At 37.7% G+C, this 16,304-nt stretch overlaps 1 protein-coding gene across 5 annotated transcripts in view; it reads right to left on the bottom strand.

Moving 5' to 3' along the window:
* Positions 1–16,304, bottom strand: part of samd12 (sterile alpha motif domain containing 12) — a 142,728-nt gene that overhangs the window by 48,227 nt on the left and 78,197 nt on the right. For 4 of the 5 annotated variants that reach the window (XM_023959626.1, XM_023959627.1, XM_023959629.1 and 1 more), the window contains one exon: positions 15,668–16,267. The exons of the other annotated variant lie outside the window; for it this stretch is intronic. In XM_023959626.1, coding sequence (XP_023815394.1) covers positions 16,227–16,267 — 41 coding nt within the window. In that variant the 3' untranslated portion in view covers positions 15,668–16,226. Of the gene's footprint in view, positions 1–15,667; positions 16,268–16,304 lie in introns of those variants that run through there. 5 annotated transcript variants of the gene reach the window in all.

Here is a 16,304-nt window from a genome sequence, read left to right as displayed (position 1 = left end):
TTATCACACATATTGCATTCCTTTATGTTGTAAAAGAAGGCTTTGAAAAGTTTGCCAACCCTTCTTTTTCCCCATTTAGGCTGATTTAAAAAAGGATAAATGGATAAAAGTCCAAAGTTAACTTGTTTCTCCAAGAGCATCTATCAATTTTGTTCTGTAATGACGTTCAGGAGATACATTTTACAACCAGATGGAACCACAGCTCAGCTCTTTACAGCAGGGAACTACCTTCAGGAAGTTAGAAGGTGTATTTAAAATATTAAATAAACAAATAGTAAATAAAACGTTATTTGTATAGCACCTTTTAAGATAAAAATCACAAAGTGCTTCACAGTAAAACACAGAATATAAAAAGAATTATGAAGAAGCTATTTAAAAAAAATTTTTCAAATATTAACTATATTCGTAGCACTGTGTCTAAGTCTCAAGGTACTGTGAAATTGTTATTAGTATATATTTATTTAATTGTCCCTTTAAAGCTAGTTAAACCAAAATATATTATTAAACTAACCCTTTATAGTCCCACTGTGATGCTCTTTTCATTTATTTTTAAAGTGTTCCCAGTATGAAATGTAAAAACCTGCGTCGTTTTCTAGGACATAGTTTCTGCAGAGCGGAAGGAGTTCATTCGAAAATTCACCTCTGAGTTGTGGGCGGGGCCATTGGTGAGGAGCAATCCCGCCCCCTTCCCATCACCCTTAACTGAGCCCTCTGTTTACACAGTCTCCTGCTAGCTTACAGCCCCTCACACCCCTAAGCTAACGATACCAGTGCAACATAAAAAATGGCGAGCAAATATCAGAGCCATCCGGATTCCAGCTCAGACGAGGAAAACAAAGACGTTCATGGGTCTAATCGTCAAGTGGATGTATCAGAATGGAGCAGCGCGGGGACCAATCGTTTTCAAACAGAATTTCAGTGATTTCATGTGATTTGATTCAACATGTTCTCCATCAACAGAAAAATGCCACACAGCATGTTGAAAACACAAAAACCCCATTTTTATTGAAGTGGGTCTTTAGCTCCAGTGTCGACATTCTTAACCATTTATGCAATTAACATAATTCCAGAAAACTCTGAAGCGGAGGAAAGGAGCATAAGGATATGCTACACATTTCTGTAGTGACGTGCTTATCCAATAAATGTAAATGAACCACTTTTCCCTGCATCAGAATCAGGCGATTCCCGTTAAATAACTAAGCAATAACAAAGTTGCGCTGCGCCAAAGAGCGTGAGATATTTAGGTGTTAAAGTGTTGACCTTCACTTCAAAATTTACCTTCCATATTAACATTTTTTTTCCATTGTTTTACGTATAATTGTTGGTCATTTTACTAATAGTGCTAGTAATAGTTATTGTATGCGTTATATAAATGTAATTATTTATACCGTGTTTACTCTTTTACTACACACACTAAGATTATTTGTTTTCTTTGTGTCACTGAATTCTTAAGCTTTAGATTTACTATTTGACTTTGTAATTTTTTATAAACTCCTTTTGTTTTTGTTTATGAAAATTAAAATAATAATTAAGTTCATCTGACAGCGATTTAAACCATCAAATTATTAGCATAAATTTATATAAAATAGGAGTTTGTTACTGAGGTCAAACAGCAAAAGCCAACTGGAGAACAACCTGTGCACTCAGAACAAAATATATGAAAAAAAAAACGTTTTCTTAATTTAAAAAAATGGTTGATCCATACTTCTATGATTTTTCTCTTTTACAAAACAGCAAAACTATCTCATTTTCTAAGAAATTTAATATTTTACTTGAAGTAGCTCTTTTCTGTGCTGAGCTGATGGACGCCGACCTGCTGTGAAAGTCCTGCAGAACCTTCTGACCAGTTGAAGCTGACAATAAAAAAAAACCCTAAAAATAAAAAAACCTGCATAATGGTAAACCAGCAGGAAGTCACTGAAAGGTCTTTTAAGAATTATCATGACCACCATGTCACATTTTAAAGCAGAGTTTGAAGGATTTTTCCCTCAGGGCTGGAGATCAACTGAGGTTCTTCCTCTTGAGAAAAGACACTGCAACATCTTTACTAAGAAGCATGTCAATGGGAAAAGTAGCATTTGGAAAACGATCCATTTTTTGTGCATAATGATTTCATTGCTAAAATGAAACACAAATGCATAGCTGATCCCTCCACAGCTCAAACAGATGACAAATGGCTGACATGCACTGATGATGAGAGATGGCTGGAACAGCTTCACTCCACTTCAGTAGTTTTTGATTGATCACAGGTCAATATCTGATGTCAGATAACTGATGTAATATGGGTTCAGTTCATCAGCAATCAGCTGCATGAATATTTTTTTATTTTACCTTCCTATATTTAGTGTGGAGTTCCCAATGAAGCCTACATGGGCCTTTACTATTCTGATGAGGTAAATTTACCTGTTTTCTTGAGTAATTTTAATGTGAACTTGTATGCTGATGATATAACTATTTATTTTACATAATACATTACTTCAGTCAAAACTACTATTAGTAATGAATTTGGTTTGTAAATGTTGATGGTGGCAGTAGATAACATTTTTTTAATCTCACTCATAATTATTTGCAAATTAACTGCATATTTTTAGCTGTTTGTTAATGTAATTGGAAAATCCTGTTTCAAAGTTTTTAATTTGCTTACTAAGACAAAGGCATGGAAATATTATTTAAAACACATTTTTTTCCATAAAACTTGTGAGAAATTGGATTAAAAAAATGAGGAAAGCATAAAATGTTTATCGGGTTTAAATTGAGTTTTCTTCTATTTAAAATATCAATCTTCAGAGTCGAAAGTCATGGTGGCAAACCGCAGTCAAAATACCAGCTTTGGGTTTTGAAACATATTGGGTAAGAACATGTGGAGACAATTTATCAAAAAGACTGAAGGGACTACGAGAAAACTGCCAAATCGAGTCCCTGATTTGACTAACATGAGCACCGTGTTTCAAACAAAGTCTGAACGAGGTGAAATTCTGAATGAGTTTGCATTGGTTTTAGTAATAGATATTTATTCTATAACTATTGTATTCTTAACAAGTGTATTCTTGACATTGTGGGTTTGCGTACTCTTTGAAATAAGGAAGGAAGGAAGGAAGGAAGGAAGGAAGGAAAGAAGGAAGGAAAGAAGGAAAGAAGGAAGGAAGGAAGGAAGGAAGGAAGGAAGGAAGAAAGGAAGGAAGGAAGGAAGGAAGGAAGGAAGGAAGGAAGGAAGGAAGGAAGGAAGGAAGGAAGGAAGGAAGGAAGGAAGGAAGGAAGGAAGGAAGGAAGGAAGGAAGGTCTGCCTGTCCATATATCTTCCTATCTATAAAATAGAGCACAGTCTCATGCTGTGGAAAAGGCCTGGCTGTAAAAACAAGTTTTGATTGCACAATTGTTTAAAGACTTTAAACAAATTAAAGGACCATAAACTGAATTCAGAGGCAGCAGCCAGTAAAGGGGGGCCAGGACTGGGGAGGTGTGGTTCCTCTTGTGCGCTCCAACAAGAACCTGAGCAGCAACGCTCTGGACCATGAATATGACCAAAGTCCCAATTAACTGTTCCAGCATATATTTATTTACCAACAACGCTCAAACTGACGACAGCCACACATTTTCTCCAAAAAAATTCACCTGGTGAATTTCTTGGTGCGTCTGCTGTGCTGCATATGATTAACAAAACAGTTTCCTTTGCCCAGATGCTTTAGAAGCGTGTTTTCTATTTATTTGTTTTTTGTTAAGAAAGACGACAGACTTCTAGTGTACACATTTATAGCAGGCAGCAGTGGATGCACTTTATTTTTCTTGAGTTTTTGTGCCTGTGAAAAGAAAGCCATCTGATTCCACCTGTGAACAGCGTGATATTTAAAAAGTCAACTATCACAAACTTTTTGGTCCAAACTTTTACAACTGATGCAAAAAAAACTAATAATAAATTCAGCTTTTGAATTAACAAAAGTTTGCCCTAAGATCTGGTCTGTGCAGCGGCAGTTCAGGATAAAATTAGACGAATGAAAAGTCAATCTGGATTATCGCTTCCACACTTAGCAGTTTGAAAGTGAGGTGTTGAAAAAATAGCAAAGAAATGTTTTTTTTTTTAAATAAACACATTTAAAAGCCTGAATGGTTCATTATAATGATAATACCCATTCATGTCTTTACAAGCGCCTTTAAGGTAACGCAAGGACAATGAGCAAAAAGGAAACGCAGAGAAAACTGCATTAAATTACAGTTAGTAAAACCACATTTGACAAAACAGCAGATAACAATACTTAAAAAACAAAACAAAAGCAAATGTGAAAATTTAAATGAGTTTTTTCACTGGGCTTAAAAAGTGACAGAGCGGAGTGAAAACGATCCAGACTGTGGAAGCAAAGATCCTGTTCTTTATGATGATGAGGCAAACAGAAGGACCATTAGGGTCATTTGAGTAGATTTAAGGGACTGAGAGAAGACGTTTGGACAGATATGGGGGCAGGAAGGCTGAGGAGGACCTTAAAGATATTTGAGAGGACCTTCAATTCTATTCTGGATTTGAGTACAAGTCAGAGGAGTTCCTGAAAGATGGGAAGGATGTGGAGGGTTGAAGGGGTTTTCAGTGGATGGCTTAGAAGACAGCTGCTGCAGAAGGAGAGGACCTCCAGGTTTATGTGATGTGTGGCAGCGAATGAAAAGGAAAAAAACGGTCACTGATCACTGGCTTTGCACTTAAAGAGATTGGACCAGAACGGAAGATTCCGTCTGAGATATGTTCTTGAATGGGAAAGTCTGTGCAGCTACCAGCTTCATAATTTTAGTTTTCATTTTAAAAAATAAAAAAAACTAGGCATATTAATTCCCAAAGATGCATAATGCAGGCCAACGGTTGAAGCTGAACATTTTTTTCTGGGTGACTGACTGTCTTGTGAGTCCACAGGGGTACGCCCTGATCAACAATGACTCACTCACGCCCACATGTCTGCAACCCTCGTCCTGACATGTTCCTGTGCGACAGGAAGGTATTGTTGTCTCAGGTAAACCCTAAGCGCGGTCGGGGTGATCCAGCATCATGTAGGTGTGAAAACAGACGAGATCTGGCAGAGCAGTTTGGCTTTTCTTCCAATCGATGTGGCACTTCCACAAACTCTACCTGTTGTTGGGAGATATTTCCCATCAGATCAGGAGCTTCAACCTCCCAGCGCATCTCATGTGGGAGCTTCAGATAAAAGCCAACATTTATGTCTGGACTCTACTTCCAGTAATTCTGGATAGTTTAGCGTTTTCTACTGTTTTCTCCGGCAAAGATAAGAACCGAAATAGCTCGATAGAAAAAAGATCATATCTTTAAAAAAAGCTGCTGACTTTCCAAACTACGGTTTAGAAAGGCGAGCTGTACTGCGTCTTTGTGGGTTGACATAGTGTTAGGGTTAAAGTGAGTGGCTGTCCAGCCGACGTGCTGATGGGCAAATAAAACTCAGGAGAAAAAGAACTCCAACAAACGGATGCAGCTTATAGAACTGAGTATTAGGGGCAACATAAAGAAAAACAATTATATGAGGATAAAATAGTAACATTTTGATCAGAAAAAAGTCAACAATGTAAACAATTTACAAGAATCGTAAATGTGTGATTTAAAAAACAGTCATGCTTTTTCAAATATAGTTTTAATTTGATGAATATTAATTTGTACATTTATAGAAAAAATTAAAGCAGATTGACGGAGATTCTTAAGCAAAGTAAAGTCAATCCGATTTCTTTCTATTGTCTTCAACATGAAATAAAAAGGTAATGTTTGATTGTCTTTGTTGAAATATTGTAAAGGCTTAATAAAACATTTTATTATTAAAAAGCATGACTTATTCTTTATAATATCCTGCCTTTAAAGTATACATTTATAAATTTAGTATATTGTGGAATTTTTGTATAATTTTGACATTTTTTCTAAATTGTAGGACTTTATTCTTGTAAACGTTTCACTGTTTTGCGTAAATTTGCTTTTTATCACAATTTTATGACTATTTTTATAAACCTCTGAGAATTTTTTTTTAAATGTTTGATTTTTTGTTTAATTTTGACCTTTTTTTAAATAATTGTATGACTATTTTTGTAGGACTTTTACTGTTTTCCTATAAAATGGTAACTTTTCTTTTCTTATAAATTAAGGACTTTTTTTCTCGTATTTGTTTATTTTTCTTCTTTTAAGGTGGTCCTAATACTCTGTTGAAATTCAAGGCTTAAAGAAAAAAGAATTGCGAGGGCTCTTTATTTTAGAACGTCAACTGATGATTTAATGTATTCATAATGAAAAATAATATGTGCCTCATAAATATCTGCAGCAGAGATGTGGTGTCAGGTTCCCCAAGTGAGCAGAGTATATTGCCATGCCAAGTAGTAAATGGAGGCTATAGGAAAGCTTGGCCTGCCCGCCTCATTCTGCGTCTTATGGTTTCACTGCGCTCATTTTATACCGGTGTGCTTAAAACTGTGACATACCATAATTCAACACCTCCTGCAGCACAAAAAAGCTGTAACACTGCTGAGGCCGAGCAGGGTGGAGGTGGAAACGGAGCCGTGCGACGTGTAGGGAAAGAGGCGGGGGAATGTGCAGAGAATTGAAGAGAGGTGCGTGCGTGCATGTGTGTGGTACATTTGTTTTACATCCAAATGCCTTTGTTATGAGTCACTGCCTGAAGCAGAACAAATTACTGTAAATGGAGCTATTAGTGAAACATGGAGGGCGAAAGGAGGAATTCAAATTAAACTTTAGCTTGCTGGCCACTTATTTTCCCTCCATCTGCATAATTATGGTAAGGACACCGAGTACTTGCATGTGTGTGTGTGTGTGTGTGTGTGTGTGTGTGTGTGTGTGTGTGTGTGTGGGGGGTATTTCTCGTACATGACCAAACATGCGGGGTCGCGCAGGGTTTCTTTGATTTGCCAGGGCTATAAACACCAAGCAAGTTGCTCTCCGGATAATCAGCGCGCTCAGAACAAGCCATTCTAATTATGAGGATGATGTCAAAGCGGGAAAGCAGCCAAAGCCACAGAAGATACCGTTCAAAACTTCTTCCTACACATGTAAGAACTTATGTTTGAGGGCAAACCTTACAAGTTTATTCAAAATATTTCTTCTCAAAAGAGAACATGTAATATATATGTATATTTATATGTGTTAAAAAAGTATATCATAATAGGGGTAGAACTACATATATTCACTTCTTGTTACTTGTTTTCAAGCAATTAATTAAACTTTTTTCTGATAAATTTAATCTTAAATGGATTCAGTGTGTCATTTAATGTATGTATAAGTGAAAATATTTATTATTATTTATTTATTTATTTACATGTGTTTGTGGATCTACTGTACATACTGTATGTGTAGATTTGTGTGTTGCTTTATCCTCTTTAACTTTTCTTTTTTTAATTGTTTGCCGGTTCCGGCTTACAGCAACTTTACATAATAATTTAAGTAATTCATCTTTGTCATGTGCTTTATTGATATTTCAGGATTCTTAATTCTGTCTGATAAAAGTTATGAACCGGATAACGATAAATCATGTAATAAAATGGTTACGGTGGAACTGGGGTGGGATTCGTTTGCTTCCTTCCACTCCCTTTCAAGCAATATTTATTAATATGTCTAAATATATTTTGATTTATCAATGTATGAATGTATAACTGATGATTGTATTGTTTTTGTGTATTATTCTTAGTTGATTTCTTAAAATAAAACAATTTCAAATAAAAAAAATTGTAATTTTCGAATTATCCTAAGTATGATATATCTATGTATAGATATACATTTCTTTGTCTTTAATATTTCTGTTTGTTTGTTTTGACAGGAGCCAGTTGAGGGTTCAAGCATCCAGACTGGATGCCTCCCTGGGGAGGCGTTCCGGGTTTGTCCCACGGGACGGAGGCCCCGGGGAAGACCCAGGACACGCTGGAGAGACCATGTCTCAGAATTGAGTTTTATTTCATATTTAAGGACCATCTCGTCTGCTCTAAAATTAAGGATGTCTCGACAGCCCGCTCATTGCTTTCATGTATGATTTATTTTGATATTTTTTCAAAAATAATTAAAAATAAAAAAACCTTAAAGACAGAATTACAAATAAAGAAGAAGAAAAACAACAGAAGAAAAATAATAGATAAAGTTAAGCAAATAAGATTAAATAATTCTACAAACAATATACTGTGCTACCAATCTATGTCAAGCAAACAGATTACACGCCTCAAACCTGTTAATGTGTTTGAGAGTTCATTGGGTCGTTTCTAAGGTCAAGGACACGACATTATGAAATTCCAGAGAACAGCGCATATTGACGAGGAATGAATTCATCCAAGCACAGATCTCCAGCCCGCTCTTTTCCTGTGTATTTGTGAAAACTTGGGCGGATTCTCTTTCTTAGTTTTTCTGCCTCCACGCCGTCTGTTTCTGCTCCAGGAGCGGTGGAGGCAGCGAAATGAGACCGCATCACTTCAACGCTGCAAAAGCACCACAAGCCCTCTCTGTTCCTAACATCGGCTCAAGAGCAAGAGCGGCGCCAAAAAAAGATGCCTCCTAAAGCTCCACATTACCCACTTGAGGTCTGTTAGAGCCACCGGCTAAAAGCGGGTAAAAGCCCCCATCCTAGTGAGAGGACATCCCATAATATTAGGGGCTAAGATTGAGACTAAAATTGAAAAAGTACAAACGGTAGACAACTTAAAGCAGATTTTGCTTTTATTTAATCAAACGCAAGAAAAATGTATCCCCCATTTCTGGGATGAATAATAAATAAAATCAAAGTCCCAGCTGTGTTTTAAGTCACACTTTGTAGTCTAGACTACAAGGAGACAAACATTCACCTTGAGAGTAGCACCATTTTCTGAAGGATTAACAATACAGCTCATATCTGGGGTCTAAGGTTTAAATTAAATTAATAAACCCCGTCTTCTCCATGGTATATACGGTATGTCTTTGGCTGTATGCAAAGCAACCGCCTCTGTGATTGTTCTCCACCATGCCCCCTTTCCTAGGGATGGGTACCGCGTCCCGGTATTGAACGAACCCCGGAGCTTTATTGGACCTCAACGGTTCTGTTATCGGTACTGGAGAAGTCGCATTTTTTTTGTGTCCCACAAGAAATAAACTAGAGCTGTGACGGTGTGGGATTTTTGATCACCGTGGTGATGAGGAAGCAGGAGTCGCGGTCTCCAGTGAGTTATTTTTTAAATCCTCTGTAACAAAAAATTCAAATTTATTCATTCAATCGATTTTTCGGCCAGGCCTACTATAGGATGGGAACAAAGATGAAGACAGGTTCTGAAATAATTCTGGAATGATGATGTTGTTCTACAGTTTTGCTGCTTTTCTCAAAACAATTACAGTTGAATAAAATGGACCTTTAATGCATCCTAAAGAAAACTAAGCTAAAAACAGATCAAAGTCTGGGAACAATTCTTTTAAATATGACTTTAGATCAGTGGGCCCCAACTGGACTGCAGACCGGTACTGGTACCTTGGGACATTTGGTACGAGGCTGCACAAGAGAAAAAAAAACACAACCTAGTGTATACATTTTATCTTGTTTTTTTATAATCTGATTCTGAAGGAAGTTTTATTTTGAAAAACCCTTGGACTCCCATAAATCTTACTCATTCTGGACGCATGTCAAGTCGCTCGGTCGCGTGTTGAAAATCTACTTTCTTAAAACGGCTGCACCGACTGCTAATTTAAAACCCCCAAGCTAACAAAGTTAACACAAAACAATCGTATCTGGAAAGTTTGTTCGAGCAGAAAAGAGCCAGAGAGGAAACAAAAGAAGAGCCTTCCACTTCAAAATAAAAGTATTTAACAGCCAAAAACCAGAAGTCTTCACTCCAAATATGGATTTATTTTAACAGTTGTTCCCACAGACAATAATCATGATGCAGCATATTCAGCAATTGGCTTTTCTGTTTTCTTTTTTTTTTGTAATTGATTACTTTGTTCCCCTCTTTTAAAACGATAAACGAAAATAACATTTCAACAGATAGTGAAAACCAACAAATGTGGATTCCTTAATTCTAAACACATGTTTAACTATAAAGTATAAACATTATAAACAGCCAACAGGTCTTTTTTGATACATTTGTGGAAGATGACAATTTTTGTGATGCATTTTTACATTTTTTATTAAGAGCCAAGTCTGTTTTTTGTTTAGAAAGAGAACAGACTGCTTTACAAAAGCAAAACCTTTGCTCCCAAAACTTGTAGCATTGTGGCGATGCAGAGGGTAAAAAAGACGAAGCAGGTGTGCAGCGCGACAGCAGAGCTGGAGAGGTGAGCATGCTTCATGATGGAAATATAAGGAATAATTTATGCAGCAGTCAACCTTTGCTTATCAAATCAATATAAAATATATGCACATATATAGTGTCTGTCTTACGTGCTTCACGTTTAAGAAAACAGACAAACAAACACAACTGAGCTAAGATTTGTGTAAAAGCAGCAGCAGAACCGAAGGGTAAACGACAAGATAAACTTTACTGACCTAAACAGGATTTAATTACATATTATATAGAGTATAATAAAGACAAAAAGTTTGTCTGCATTCACAGCAAACGTTTATGAATTCTAAAAAAAAGAAGAAAAAAAAATCAGACTGACTTTGGAAAATAAAAATTCTAGAAGCAAAAAAACTGTTTAAAAATAATGGCAAAAAGTAAAAAAGTAAAAAAATAAAATAATAAAGAACTTCTTTAAATGATTGTAAAAAGTGGTCTTGCCAACAATTATTATGATTATGCCCTTTTTAGCCAAAATCAACAAACCTGTCATCTTCTAGGTGATTTTTTCTGCTGACGTTCATTGGAAATTCACCTTTGAGATGTGGGCGGTACCATTGGCAGTGTAAGCCTGCCCCCATTTCCCATCATCCATCTGATAACACCCTCTCAAGCTAGCTTACAGCCCCTCACACCCCCCAACCTAACTTTTACCGGTGCTATCCAGCCGTACAGTTTGGATCCAGATTCCAGCTCAGAGCAGGAAAACAAAGACATTCTTGGATCCACCTGTCTTGAAGCACATCAGAATAAAGCAGAGCTGTACCAAAAGCTTTTTTTTTCAACTGCATCTTTTCATCTGCTCCAGATTCTCAATGATTTGAATAAAATCATTGAGAAATGCATTTTAATCTTAATTGTCTTCCATTATCTGAAAAATGCATGTAAAAAAAAACCTTTTCATTTGAGTGGTTCGTTAAAAAAAAATTCTAGTCACTAAAACAAATTTTATTTTGCTATTGAAACACTTTCTTGATAAGATAATTTTTCTTGCAAAGCAGAAAATATTTTCCTAAAACAAAGGTCCTTTTACTTAAGATTAATTTTGTCGTGTTTGCAACAAAATGTCAATTTGTTCAAAATCTGACTTATGAACTGTGTTTTTATATCATCATTTGCTGTTTTACATATATTAAAACCAAATGCAAACATCTAACAAACCCTGTTGCTCCTGGGGTCCTTGCTCAGTCAGTATGTTTCTTTTTTTTTTAAATCTATAAGTGATCATTTTCTTGAGTCTTGTCAGAATCTGTGACATTTAAGTCTTTAATTTACTGCTATTTCCCAGCGGGCATTACGCGTCCACCTCCACATTACTGCTGCAGGCTCATATTTAGCTCCCAAATGCTTGTCAACAAAAGGCCGAGCGGCGTGTGCATCGGTTGAAGAGTAAAGCTCGTTAGTCAGTACGTCAGGTATTACAGCTGCAGGTATGAAACGAGTCAAAATAAATGGAGAAGTCAGCCTGCAGTGAAAAGCGCCAGGAGTTCCTCATTAGCTGCTGCTGTGGCTGCTGTGGCAGCGGTGGCGGCGGCGGCCGGTGGCCCGGCTCGACATTAGTGGCAGGCCATCCCGGGGTCATGGTGGACGGTAATCAAAAACATCAGGAATGTCCCTCAAAGTGCGGCGCAGAGGGGATTGTGTCCAGAATCAAACACCAGACATGAAAGCTATTGGAGCTGAAGCGATGACAAAGACAAAAAAAAAAGAAGAAAAAAAGCAATAAAATAAAAGATGAGAGAAGCAGCTTCAAGAACCCCCCGAGCAGCAGCTGAAGAAAAAGTCCTGTTCTCATGAAAAAGAAGAACAAAAGCGGAGATGATGACATATGTACGACATGTAAATAGAAACTACCTGTGAGGAGAAACCCCAGGGAGGGGGAGGAGGGGGGAGAGGAGGACTCACCGGGGGATTAAAGCTGACGTAAGAAGGCCAGGTGGGGGGGTTGATGGGGTGTAGGACGATCAATCATGAGAAATTACAGAGAGACGCTTTATTCTTTTGACAGCAAACTGGTTTGGATTTGGAATTTCTTTCTGGGGAGCGGGGGTCTCTCACCCCCCCCCCCCCCCCCCCCCACTGTACCTTCAGTGGAGGTTCTCCCCTTAAACCCCCCTCCCCCAGGATGGGGGAGGGGGGTTTAATCAAAATAACAAGAATGGATGGAGTTTAACTTGTTTATCTAAAGTTAAACATGTATACTTGGAAACTAGACATTTTGAGAGTTACATCATCATGAGCTGCTTATAGAAAAAAGGGCCTCATGTATATTTTATCCCTGAAGCCGCTCCAGTCTCTGAATATTTATTACGTAATTAAAGTAGAAATTAAAGAGTCTCTGAAGTCTGAGCTTGTGCAGCGGGACGGGCTCTGGACTAAAATAAAAAAATAAAAATCAGTTAAAGTTCATCTTAGATTCAAACCAGAAGCTTAAACTGCCTGTGATTTTTGGGGTGAGCGATCGTGGAGATCCTCACAGAGATCTTCCAATACAGGAAATGAAAATCTCTGAGTGATCAAAAACAGGATTCTGTCCGTTTGGAACTAAATATTTAGTTAAATGTTTCATATCTCTGATAAAATAGACTTAAAGCCTCAGTCACATTGCACCTGTACGGGTGCTGTAGGTTTTTGGGTTGTACCAGTCCATGGAGGGCTGTAGAAAGGAGAGGGTCTACAACCGGTTGGTTGTAGCCATCCAACTATCCTACCTCATCAGATAAGCCTACCTATGTGTTAGGTCGTAATCCCAGCAGGGTAGGAAATATTCACGAGGGAGTAGAACAGCCTCACGGGTGAGAATGCACACATAGTTTGTTGTCGTGTGCAGGTGGAGCGTGTAAGAAATGTGTGCATCTGTCATTGATAAGCTAAAAAGTCATAAAAAACTGCAAAAAACAGTAAATAGATTAATGTGGTAGCAAAGATTTATGGGCAGTTTGACTGAACAAAAATGATGACTTTATTTCGGAATGCGCAGTGAGTGTGGGTAGGAAAATTTCACAGAACACCGGGAACACCTAAATAACACCCGGCCTTTGACATCCTGTAACTCGTCGACCATTCAGGCGATCAACATGAATCAGCAGCTTTGCACCGACATGCAACACATCACTAATGTAGAATGAAAGTGAGCTACAGCTCTGGTATTGAAGGGTTATAGAGGAGCGCAGGTGTGTCTCGCAGTTCCTTTAAGGCTTGTACCTTAAGAGACGTCATGGAAATGGAACATACCATTGTCTGGTGTATCGTCAAGTATTCATAAGAATAATGAAAGTTACTTAATGTCGCTTGATGACCTTATGCCACTCTGTAGTCACTAGTAAGGTACCAGTACTGGCTCCTCACTGACCACGTGTGAATAGTGCAAGTGCCTATAGGACGTGCACACCAACTACACTCTGATAGTTAATTAGTTAGTTCTGATAGAAAATCAAAAATCTGACTAACTCTTCCGTGTTGTGTAAGCATTGCCTGCAGCACGTCTGTAGAAAAACTCGTACATGAACACCTTTTCTCTTCAGGTTCACCAAACGTGTGTGTATTTTGCGTGTATTTTGCCTCGTACATGTAAGGGCAGTTGTGCCGAAGGCTAAATGTCATGCTCTACTTTCATTGACCATGTTTCTAGCATGCATTTTAGAGTAAGAAAAGTGTTTCAACTTATGCCACGCCCCTAAACTGACTCTTCTACCTTGCTTTTAGGCCCAATGGCGCTCCGTCGCCAAATACTGGCGCCAACCTTCAACTACCATGTTCAGTGTCTTGCGCAGGGACACTTCGACCTAAAGGCCTGCGATCTTCTGATCAGAGGCTGACTGCTCTACCTCGGCACCAAGGCCGGCCACACAATTCAAAGACAGTTTATCAATAAGAAAATGGCCGACATCACTAAAAGAGCCTGAAGCAGTCTGAGAGGAGAAGCAGGAGAGTCAAAAGATCGCTAAATGACTCTTCATGAAGGGATCTAAAATTCCTTCTGGTGTAAAGCTATAGAGCAGCCGTTTCCTTTCAAGTTTATCGCCGCTAAAACCTCTTTTCATTCTCCCACGTTTAAATGGTAGCATATGTTACGCCATAATTGATTCGAAAGCGTTGTGTGTGCTTAGCTGAAAGCCTAATTTCCCCTCGGGGTCAATAAAACACAAAGCTACCGGTCTGTTCGGGACACCGTGTTTTTCCTGCGTCATGTTTTATTGCGCTCATCATTGCTCACAGCAGGTGCTGCTGCTGCAACTGTGAAGGGCAGGAACGTTTGCAGCCCTCCTCTCTCCACACGTTTTCCCGTGGCTAAAAGCAAAACCTTCAGCTCCTATTGAAGTTGCCCAACTGAAACAAGCGGACAATAATGAATGAAATCAGTGGAAAAAAAAGGAAAAGAACAGGAGAAAAAAGGAAAAATGCTGCAGATAGGCTGACATTTTGGCAGGTATTCAGGCTCACAAAGACTAATGGCTCCAATTAGAACTGATGTTTGGTGGGTGGATCAGTGCTCCTTATACAAGGGTTTTCATTTCTTTTTATATGCTGTTTTGCAAAGTGAGTCTGTCATTTATGCCTATTGTGACTTTGGATGGTTGTTACAGCATCATTGTTTCTATAGAAACAAATCAGCTTAATTTTTTGGAAGTGATGAGATGAAAAGTTCATCTCATCCAAAGTGAACACAACAACATCCAGGCTGAGTAAACCTTTTCCAGGCCAAAATGTTCTTTTCAAAACAAGCTAAAAAAAAAAAGAAAAAGAAGAAAAATACAAGAATTTTTTAAAATCTTTTCCAATGGAAATATTTGAGAATGGAAAAAGTAAAATTTGCCTTGGTAAGTTTTCTTGATGATAAATTGTTAAAACTAAAACTAAATCTTGAAATTACTTATACTTAGGTGTTTTGCTCTAGTAATTGGAAATATTATGTCATAAAATCAGTGTTTATTGCTCAAAAGATAGTTTTATTTCTTTACATTTGGTATTTCAAAACATTTTTCCCCAAATATATCATATTCTAAGTGGTAAAACGGTGTATTAATAGTTACACTTAAAAAAAGTGACATAAATGTACGTTTGCTAACAAACTTCTGAGCTGCTGTTGTTAAATGCATTTGTGTTAAATCATGTCTGTTTCGTGAAGCCCACTCCCCATTCACAAATAAACGTCTGCTCAAAAATATTATGTAAAGAACTTCTGCTAGAAATGTGATGTTTTCAACTTTAAAAGATGCAACAAGATATATTGTTATAAAATAATTCCTCACACCTCAGTTGCTGGGTTTCCATCACACTTTTGCGCAATTTTTTAGTCAATGGAAATGCAGCTACTGAAAAGTTACCACTAAGTTGATTTCGTCTTAAAATCAAAGGTGCAATAAAACCAGAAACTAGACAAAATTACTTGGGGAGATTTTTTTTTTTTTGCAATAAAGTGAACCTTCTTCATTTCTGCAGACTTTCTCAATTGAAAAATGACTGCATTTTTTAAGAAGATTTCAGACAGCACCCTTTTAAATGCCACGTGTAACAGTTGCGGTAATAATTTCAATCCAAAGTCATTACCAGCTCCTCATCCATCATGTGTGCCCCTAAAGTGAAGGATGTTCTAGCAATAATAGATGACCAGGTAGAGTTTGCTGTACTCTTGCTTAGTCTGCCCCAATAAATCCAGGATGCACAAATCACAATTCAAAATATTGGCATAATATACATAATTTCCTTTATGCACCTGCTGGATGCACCCCATTTCCTTCCAAATGTCCTTGCATCCATTTTTTTCCACCTGCAACACAAAAGCTTTTGTTCTCGCTCCTTTGAGCGTGTCTTCATGCATTTATGGAGCTGTGCACTCAAAGATGATTAAGTGAATAAGTACACCTTTTATGCCCATCTCTGATGTTCCTGGCTTAACTCACCGGGTTCGCGCGAGGGCCCACTTAAAAAGACAGCAATAAGATGCCGGAGGTCCTCTAATGGTTGCAGCCATTCTCTTTTTTGCACACTCTTTTACCTGCAAAGTATGAAGAACATATTCCTGCTAATTGCAT

This window comes from Oryzias latipes, chromosome 11 (assembly GCF_002234675.1).
Source record: "Oryzias latipes chromosome 11, ASM223467v1".
NCBI lineage: Eukaryota > Metazoa > Chordata > Actinopteri > Beloniformes > Adrianichthyidae > Oryzias > Oryzias latipes.
The sequence above is the reverse complement of the archived record's forward strand: the minus strand, read 5'-3'. Positions and strand labels throughout refer to the sequence as shown.